The sequence below is a fragment of the Apteryx mantelli genome, chromosome 2 (genome assembly GCF_036417845.1).
Source record: "Apteryx mantelli isolate bAptMan1 chromosome 2, bAptMan1.hap1, whole genome shotgun sequence".
Classification (NCBI taxonomy): Eukaryota; Metazoa; Chordata; class Aves; order Apterygiformes; family Apterygidae; genus Apteryx; species Apteryx mantelli.
The window spans coordinates 120,590,106-120,600,603 of NC_089979.1; the positions used below are offsets into that span (position 1 = coordinate 120,590,106).

General features: G+C 43.6%; 1 protein-coding gene across 1 annotated transcript; it reads left to right on the forward strand.

Annotated features, from left to right (window-relative positions):
- The first annotated feature begins 645 nt into the window (after window positions 1–645).
- Window positions 646–9,609, forward strand: LOC106491185 (C-C chemokine receptor type 5-like). Its single transcript, XM_013950735.2, has 3 exons — window positions 646–678; window positions 7,674–7,878; window positions 8,528–9,609. The coding sequence occupies exons 2-3, from the start codon at window positions 7,863–7,865 to the stop codon at window positions 9,607–9,609; spliced, it is 1,098 nt and encodes a 365-aa protein (XP_013806189.1). The 5' UTR covers window positions 646–678; window positions 7,674–7,862.
- The last annotated feature ends 889 nt before the right edge of the window (window positions 9,610–10,498 follow it).

The following is a 10,498-nucleotide window of genomic DNA, read 5'->3' on the forward strand; positions in this document are numbered from 1 at the left end:
GCTTAATTCCAACAAATAAGCAACAGTGTTGTTTTAAAAGAAGCTCAGACTCACTATATAGACTAAGTTGCAGCTTCATGAAAGGGATTAAACAAAATGGTCCAAAAGACCAGGTTTGAGTCTGAGGGAAACAACCAAATCTCCTAAGATTCAAGGACTGCAACGCAGAGCAAGCAAATACAAACTGCAGCTAATTCTGTAGATATAAATGAATAAAAGTGTCAGCTAACTTTTCCACTTTCTGTTAACGGATGAATAGCATAGAAGAAATAATGACTGAGAAATGTAAAGGGATGAACCTCACATAAACTTTTTTTCTTAAAGAGGTTAGTTAAAAGAAAAAGAAAAAACAACAATATAAAAACCTTTTTCTATAACTACAGCTGTTGATTGTGAAACCTTGAGTTCAGCTAAGAGGATCCTCCACAAATTTCAACATCTCTTTGCACATCTCAGTTAGAAAAGTAACATCTGATGACCCATTTATAGAAAAAAGAGAACTGCTCCTTGATTTTGTTTTAAATGAAAACAGATTTGCTTGCTAGAAGTTTGCAAACTGGTACATCCTTCTTCAGGCAGGAAGAGGTATTTTTGAGCTTCTTGTAGTGAGTGACAAATCGACTTAGCATTACTCTTGATGTGATAATCTAAGACATCACTTGTACCATAAGATATATGGTAAGTCATCTTTGCCTTTTTTTTTTCATCTGTGGATTTAGTAGTTGTTTATGTAGTCTAATGCCAGATGTGAAAAATACTTGTGGAATCTTGCCAGTGCACTCATCTTGAAAATGTACCCTAGAGAAAAGCATAGGATATGTTAAATGGAATGAACTACTTTTAAAGGACAGAACCACTAGAAGATTTGAGTAGGAAAACAAATTTATAGAGGGTGATCTGGATAAGAATGTAATGGAATAATATGTCTTTTTGATAAACAGATTATACACATCAACATTTTTTTCTCTGAAGATGATATATCATGATGGAAATTTATATTTTAAAATTGTTAATGCAAAGACAAAGCAGTTTATCTGAGTGAAGCGTACATATTCCTCTTGAAGGATGACTACAGAAAATCTGATGTAATTTAAACACTCTTTCTCATGGCACCTGTTTACATGCTACATAGCATAGCATTTTACCTCTGCTTACTACAAATTTTTAATTGTTACTATTTTACAGCACTGTGCAAATTAACTGTGACTGACACTTACTTTAATAAAATCTTTGTCTTTTTGAAAACAGAGAGTTTTGATCTGAAACTCAGCATGAAACAGTGACATCTGAGTTTGCTCAACTTGCCTATGGAGAGGTTTTTGACTTGAAAGCTGAATGACTGCTAGTTTCAACCAGAGTAACAAAATTGGTATAGGAGATTGCAGATTTCTAGAGCAATTGAATATATCTAAGCTGTACTCAGAACAATATATACATATTTTTAAAATATTCTTCCTTCAGAGATCTTTCAGAATTATCTTTGGTTTTCTCCTAATGATCAGGAAACATAAGCCCAGCCAGGGGTCTAATTAACAATACAACTCTAGGTTTATTAATCCAGTGGCCAAAACTGTTTCCTAAAACAGTGAGACTATAGGATAAAGCACATAAGCACTTGACAGTTCCCTTATCTGTTTTCCAAATTAGTATCTGTAGAGTTTCCATTATCACCATATGCTGGATACTATACATGTCGCAGCGAGGGGTGGTTATTGGTATTATTATTATCTCTGGGTTTATTGCAAACAGATTTATTAAAGATGGATATACAGTGTAGTCATAGCAAGCGAATCGTACTGCACATTTGTTATTGCCTGAGTCTCGGTTTCTTACCACTCCAACCATTTCTTGTCAGAGCTTCTCTTAACTCCAGGAGAGTAACCTTGAGAGGCGTCCCAGCTCAAGGGGAGAGTCTCCACCATGCAGCCTGCTGCCATGCAGGAGAGCTCAATGGGCTCTAGGCTGCAGCGCTATTTATGGGCACGGAGTTTGACTCATGGTCATACAATATTTGGTGTGGAGATGTATCTTTTCTTGTTGATCTCATGGCATGCTGGGGAAGAGATACCTTTTTGTTGACCTCACGCCGTGTTGTGGAAAATATACCCCTTTCTGCTGATCTCAGGCCCATTGCAACCAGTATTGCCTAGTTCTTCCTGGTCAGCCCTGGGGGCTGTCAGTTATTTGCAGTCAGTTGGGCCTGAGATAAGCGGGGGGGAGTTGCGCTCCACCACACTTTGGGCCCGAGATGAAGGGGAGGTATTTGCGCTCCACCACACTTCCATCCCGTGACCATAGTCAAACCTCTGATGTTTTCACAGAGTGGTGGTGTGGTCACCTCTTGTCTCTGCATCATAAATATATATGGCGGTTATTTCCTCTCTTATAGGTTTACTCTCTGGTGGAGCATCTTCCTCCGGTTTGTCTGGGGGAAGAGGCTGGTATGAGTGTGAGGACTCGTTTCACTATTACCGATTTCATACTGCTAATTACTACTATTACAACAATAATGGTTATCAAAACAGTGAACAATGGTTGGAGTAGGCTTGCAAGCCATTCCAAAAGTCAGAAACCCATCAGTTCGAATAGTTGATTTAGCCACGATGAGTATATTCCATCCCAGATACTTGCAGAGTTGGCTGCTACTTGCCAGATTCGCGTAATTTGCAGGGAGAGTGGCTGAGAGACGTTGGGAATGTGCATGCAACAGTCATCACTGGAGATGTTCAAGAAGGCACAGACTCCTCCCGCCTTCAACAGCATGAGGTCCAGAGTAGTTTTCAATGGTAGTGTCATGCAGGCGGTTGCATCTCCACGCTCATTTAGGAGAGTTAGGCTGTTTGCTGTGGCGTTAGCTAGTGTTTCTACTTGATCAGTCAGTTGCACTAATTACTCTTGGGTTTTAGCTGACGCAATTCCCCAGCCAAAATATCCCTCTAGTCCCCAGAGCAAGCACTTCTGAACCTTTTCTCTGTGTGATAGGTCTCACCATAGAGTTGACCTTTTAACTCGTCCCCACTTTTGAGAGGAAGGAAGGCCTGGGTAATATGACTTAGGACAGAGCAATGGGATAGTTAATGAGCATTGTACCCCAATAAGCGTAGCAGGGAGCAGGGTATATAGCGTGTGGTCAGAGCATGCCCAAACCATTCCCTTTGGGGCTGGCACAGTTGCCTTTTTGCATTTGACTATTAAGGTCCCTTTCCCCTTTGTGGGATAAAAATCGTCTCTAAAGAGCTTCTCAGTGAAATTAGGTGCTGAGTTGTTGGCACACAGACAACCTTGCATTAGCATGCGCCATAAGGGAGGAAAGGTCATGAGAGGATGGAATGAGGCATTACAGGGCAATGGGAGTGTGCACTTCCATTCAGGATTTTCAGGAGGGGGTTTGCGAGAGTGTTTGGGTCCTCTCCAAGCACGTCCCCATAATGATCCTCTTCCTCCCCTCTGACATGATTTTGGGCAAAGGGAGAATTTAGTCTGTTTTTCTTCTCCTAGTGTCCGCTGAGTTCCATCCTGACAGTACATCGGACACTCATGTCCCTTGACTTTGGGGCATACCACACACCACGGGGCAGGCTCTTCCAACCATTCCCATTTTAATGAGTGATCTTCTCGACTCCATTGGTCAAGAGCACAAGGGAGCCCCCATGGGAGGGTAGTGCATGGGATGGTGGTCTCCCTTCCCCATGCAGTACCATCTAGGTACACACCTTGGTCAGTGCAGGTTTTACCTTTTAGGCCCGAAAGCATTGAGGGCCAGCTATAATTGCGCCACGGTGGGTCCCTGGCTTCCTGTCGGAAGACAAATGACCCTCCCTTAGCCCAGGTATTATTTAAGTCCTCCTCTAAATTTGGGAAGTAGAGGTGGATGGGCAGCGGGTTCCCCTCGGTCGATCCCAGGTTGTTTAAACAAGCTATGATCAAGGAGGTATTAATAAGGCGGCCAAATATTTGTATTTGTTTTAAGATTACATGAGATTCAAATTTCTCATTTTGTGGGGGTATTCCCATACCATCAGTAATAAGTATGAGGGTTATCATTCCTCCCACTATCTTTATCATTTGGAACAAATTCATTTTACGCAGGATTCCCTCAGGATGAATTCGACCTTTTGGGATAGTACTTCCTCAGTTAGGGGTTAGCAATCTGGGAAATAATAAACAGTACTACCAGTTTCAGTCCTGCCAGTAGAATTCGTAGTTTCAGGTCTCGCTCACTTATCCTGTGAAAATAAGAATAGTATGTCTTGGTGGGGTGAGTCCAGACAGGTTACCCCTTAATGACTGGGATATATTACCTTCAGTAAGCCAGAGATGACTTCTACTCTGGTTAGGATATATTTCCACCCTGTGGCTGTACGAGGTAGGGGTCCCATGTAATCAATTTGCCAGGCGGACCACAGGGGCTTCCCTGCTTTCAAGTGCAGTGCTGGTTGGAGAGCTGCACTTCCTGCTTTCAGTCTTAATCTACATTGTGGGCACTCGGTGCCTCCAGCTGCCGTCTGGCTTCTTAACTGGCCACACTGGGGAGTTATACGGGGAATAGGTTTGGAACATGATCCCTCTCTGTAGTAGATCCTGTATTACGTTGTGGACCCCTCTCCTGGCTGCAGCAGATAGAGGGTATTGGGACATGTGAGTGATTTTAGAACCTGGCAGAGGAGGGGAAATCCTCAGTAGCCTGATTCAGGCGGCCTTGCTGTCCTCCTCCCGGACTATCTGCTGGGGTCTCCCAAATGCCCATTTGGGAGTAATCACTGTCTGCCATTCAATACATCAAATCCCAAGACATTGTCCCCGCTCTCAATGACAGCCAGCTGGCACAGGGTTGCTCGCTTTTCATCAGGGAGGCGCAGATAAGCTCTTGCTACCGGGCACACCTCGCTTCCACCGGTGTATCGGAGTAGTCGGACTCCGCGCCTCCCCACAGCGACCCCTGCCCTCTTTGCTGCCACCTTTGAGAGGGTGGACATCTGAGCCCCTGTGTCAATAAGGAATTTGGCTGGGATTTGATGAGTCCCTAATGGAAGGTAGATGTGGGGTCCTTCCAGGGGTCCCACTGAAAGGCCTCTATTCTCCGGATGGGGAGGCCCACTACCCATCCGGGGGCCAATAGTTTTTTGCTTCTACAGCCTTTAGCTCCTCCCAGAGATGGGAGAAGGGGTTACTGGTGTGCGGAGGCACAGTAGGAGTAGTGCCCTCCTGTTTCCTTTCCCCTTTATCTAATCTTGTTTCCTGCCCTGCAGGGGACACATGCGGAAAGGTGTCTATTAGATTAGCAATTGTCCCTGCCGCCTGCCCGTGTAAAGCAGCTCTAGGTATACCTAACTGCAGTGCTGTGTGCCATAGCTGGTTTCTTCTTTCTGCCTTTCTGCCTGCGGGGTGGACTTCCCTTCCCCCTAGACTGCAGTTCTGACCACTTTCCTTTATGGGCACGGAGTTTGACTCATGGTCATACAATATTTGGTATGGAGATGTACCTTTTTTTGCTGACCTCATGCTGTGTTGTGGAAAATATACCCCTTTCTGCTGATCTCATGCCCATTTCTGGCCTCACCAATTGCAACCAGTATTGCCTAGTTCTTCCTGGTCAGCCCTGGGGGCTGTCAGTTATTTGCAGTCAGCTGGGGCCTGAGATAAGGGGGGAGAGGAGGGTAGTTGCGCCCCACCACACTTTGGGCCCGAGATGAGAGGGGGGTAGTTGCGCTCCACCACAATACACAGCTCAGGGTAATATGTATTTTTGCAGGAAGTGGCTTCTGAAGCAAAGGTTACGCTAGAGAAATGAGGCTCAGCTAGTGAGAGGAACCACTCAGAGGGGAGACAACAATTTAAGCATGCAAAAGGGGTTGAAAGTAAGAAGATAAGGTGCAGGAAAGATCTGGGAGTTATTCCAAGATGGCAGATGAAAGGAAAAGGAGGAGGGAAGGCACTGAGACAGAAGTTAGCAGGAAGAAGGGGCTGTCATGAAAGGAACTGTCATAATAATATCAAGGCAGCATTCTGCAATAACATTTGCATGTATCCTATTAAACAGTTGCTTACTCATGAAATCCCACTCTGAATTTATGATCCAGGTTTTTTTCATAACCATGTTTACATATCAGCATCATGCAGACACAAAAGGATCCAGACACAGAATTATTAAGATGGGCATCACCCTTCATAACCATTGTAGGGTGCAGTATGTGCTACCAGCCCCCTGATGTGGTTGATGTCCTCCTGCCTGCTTTGTGGCTGCAATTGGTCTTCTGGGCTGTGGCTTCAAACCCTTCCACCTTGGCAGAACACCTGTTTTAAGGCACTTGCTTCTGCTGAGCAGGACAATCTTTTGGTTTTCAGCAGCCACTGATGATCTCCTGAACTGACAGCCAGCCGAGGAAGGAGGGTCAAACTGGCCATGATCCCAGGACATGCTGGGGCTGCAGTCAGTCCCTCATCCCGTAATCTCAGTGTACAGTGTGGCTGGCTGATATATCACAAATAGGGATACTTAACTATAGGCAGTTACCAGCACCTGGTATTGTCAGAGCATGCAATCTAGATCTAGCTAAAGGGAATTTTAAATACTCCTGCAGTGCCCAAGTCTTGATACGTTTGTGAAATGAACAAGTTAATGTTTTGGACAAATGTTTCTTTTATCAAGGTACTTTTTTTCTAAAAGAATTGCTGAGAGTATTAAAAAAGTATAACCCCTTAGATACTTTAAAATCAGCTTATTTACTGTCAGTACACCTGAGCCACAGCCACTTCCTTTACCAATCAAACCATGATCTCAGTATTGCAATGACTATGTAGTTAGTGCAGCTATGGAAAAAAACTGTTTCACAGAGGTGGTCAGAACTTCCTGAAAGCCAGTCCTCTTTGAGGAGTCTGATTGCACTTCTGTTTTCCCCAAGAAATTTTATACAGACATAGCTGAGACTGGAACTGTTAAAACTTGCCAATTTTCCCCTACTCTTTGATCTCCAGAAGAAAACTTCTTTAATATGGCAAAGCTATACCAGAACATGAAAGTTCTCATTCTTGAGATACTGGGGACAGAGTTAACAGTCAGACTCTGCAAGAAAATAGGGAAGGGATGGGGGAAAGGTTGCAAAAACAGTATCTCTTTTGTGTTTACAAGGTGCAGATTTTGTTTCAATAAAGCCTTTTGCTTTTTGTGCAGCTTCCTACCTGTACTGCACTGTATAAGAAACTCCATGGGAGCTGGCAGGCCAGGAGTGACTCATTTATAAGGTCATAAGCAAGTGGACACAGACCTACCAAGAGCCAGTCCCTCCTCCAGGATCTCAGGCTTAGATTTTACTGTTATCCACCTTGACACAAACTAAGATGGGGGCACTAGCAATTTTAATGGTTTATGCTTACACAGCAGAAAATGTTCCAATTGTCAAAAAGATGTCACATTTGACATTAGCCAAAAAAACATGCCTTTTGAAAGAAAATAAAATTCAGAATTGGACAAATCATTTGACAAAAGAGTAGTTTCTAGTAAAACCTTGAACAGTACACTCAAATAAAACACTGGGTGTACCAAAAATGCACTACCTCTTTTTCCTTTTCTTTCACAGAAGATTTATAGTCCACGCTGACAGAAATAGAAATCTTTTATGCTATTTTAGAAGCTGTCTGCCTATCTGTTCTTTCAATTGTGAATTTCCATGCAGGTCATCAGCTGAACAACGCGTCCAGTGTCTTTCCCAGAGGACATGACTGCGACCTATTTTCATTCCACAGATACCTAAAAGCAGCACGTTTTCATGGCCCACATCTGACCTGAACTGTGTAAAGAACACAACATTTGCCTTTTTATCCCAGATCAACACTGTCTACTCGCCTGCTCTGCAGTAGCCAGAATGGCAGATTCACTGGGTGAGTATTCTTGGTGCTGCAGCAAGATCGTTTCTACACCACCAGCAACCCCATTCCCACTGACATTAAGGCTCTCAGTACGGCATGAACAACCCAGCAGTCAGTTAGGTTTTACCCGTGCCAGAGTGCCTTTGCCAGTGCCCGGCCCTCCTTGGGTGAGGGCTGCAGTGTGGGCTGCACGACGTGAATGTGGCTGGGCTGCTGAGGAGAAGCGCAGCCACACGCTGCATGCCAGCTGCTGTGCTTTCCCCTTCCTGTCTCTCTCTGGCCCTTCTGAAAGCCACTGTTGAGCACAACGGCCCCAAACTAACCACTGCTAGCGTTAAACTCATCATTCCTCTGCTTCCAGCTGAGTCCAAAGCCTGACACGCTCTCCTGAGGAGGAAAAACGGACCATACAGAGTACATGTGGAAAATGGCATGTAGCACACTTCCAACATGCAGCAACCTGACTTCATAGCTATAGAGATGTATGTGTGTGTGCGTGTGTGTGCTCTGCAACTTTATTTTCTTCTAGACCTTAGCATCAGCAAGGTTTATATGCTCAAGAGGCAGAAGTAATCTAGATGAGGGCAGCAATGGGTTTCATTCCCTTCAATGCAAGGCTATGGAGTTTCCTGCCATTAAACATCCTTTTCTTCCTTTCTAGATGAACACATGCTGGAAAACTACACCACTGACTCAGACAGCTTTCTACTGACAACAGAATTTGACTACAGTGGTGCAACAGCATGCACGAATATTGAAGAAAAGAACTTTGCAGCGAAATTTTTGCCGCCGCTTTACTCTTTGGTGGTGATATTCGGCCTCATGGGCAACATGCTCGTTGTCCTTATCCTGGTAAAATATAAGCGATTGAAGAGCATGACTGACATCTACCTGCTCAATTTGGCAATTTCTGATTTGCTGTTTATTTTTTCCCTCCCTTTTTGGGCTTATTATGCTGCCCAGGAGTGGATTTTTGGAGACGCACTCTGCAGAATTCTCTCAGGTGTCTACCTCCTTGGCTTCTACAGCGGGATCTTTTTCATAATCCTGTTGACCATAGACAGGTATCTGGCCATAGTGCATGCAGTGTTTGCTTTAAAAGCCAGGACAGTTACCTATGGCATCCTCACCAGCACTGTCACTTGGGCTGTTGCTCTTTTTGCCTCTGTTCCAGGAGTAATATTTCACAAAAGTCAAAAGGAAAATTCACGTTATACATGCAGCCCTCATTATCCATCAGATCAGAGAAATGCATGGAAGCAGTTCTTGACTTTAAAGATGAACGTCGTGGGACTTATTGTTCCCATGCTCATTATGATCTGCAGCTACACACAAATTATAAAGACATTACTACAATGTAGGAATGAGAAAAAACATAAAGCAGTCAGGCTTATTTTTATCATCATGATAGTCTACTTTTTATTCTGGGCACCATACAACATCAGTATTCTCTTGCGTGATTTTCAAGTATCATTATCCCTCAGTACTTGTGAAATCAGTGGTCAACTGGCGAAAGCAATCCAAGTGACAGAAACAATTTCAATGATCCACTGTTGTATCAACCCTGTGATCTATGCCTTCGCTGGAGAAAAGTTTAGGAAATATCTTCAACGCTTTTTCCGAAAGCACATTGCATCCCACTTCTCTAAATATTGCCCAGTTTTCTATGTTGACACAGCTGAACGGGCTAGCTCCACCTATACACAGTCCACTGGAGATCAAGAAGTTTCTGCTGCATTGTAAACTGTGTCTAGTAAAAAAGTGGAATTAACTTTTGTGAAATCCATTCTGTGAAGGAAGCCTGGGAATCTGTTCTCTATATGTTGTCTCTAAGGCGGCCACAGAAGGACATGGCATACGTCTACCAAACCTTGTATTTGCTCATTCATATGGGTATTTGTACATAAATGAAAAGGATGTATCAAATTAGCTAGCTGGATATGCAAATGTAGGATTCTTCAAGGAAAGAAGTATTCTCTTTTTTTTTGTGACTGTAAAAGCACAATTCTGTACTGAAGGGCCTAAAACTCCCAAAGACTGGAGGCTTTCTCTGTACACTAAGCTAGCAGGCTCATAAACAGAATTTTTGAAGTGACTTATTAGGTTAAAAATCGATACTGGTTCTTTGGAAACATCTCTTGACTGTACCATACACAGGATTTCTCACTCATTTAAACTCAGTGTCAGTCTCACCCTTTACTAGCCTTATTGTGTACCTGTGCAGATAACGCCAAATTACCAAGGTCTGTGATATAGAATCTTTAGAAGGGATAAGGGAAAATTTTACACATTTAAAAGAGTGTTGGGGCCCTTGCGGTACTTCAGAACAACAATCTATATGAAATATAGATTGTGGAACTACACTGTTTAGGATTAGTTGCTTAGCACAACTTGCTTAGCATAAGTAGCTAAATTTGCTGAAGCCTTAGGCCTCAGACTGTAGCTGCTGCTATGTGCTTTGAAGTAGTTTACCAAGGACACTGGTGCAGCTGGGAATGATACATCCTGAGAAAGTACAGATAAACTAGCAGAAGCCAGTGGGAACCAAGGTTAAGGGCTAGACAGCTTTGCTAAACAAGCAGCAAGGTACAAGGCATGACCGCTGTGTGCGTGATCGGTGCAATGATTGGCT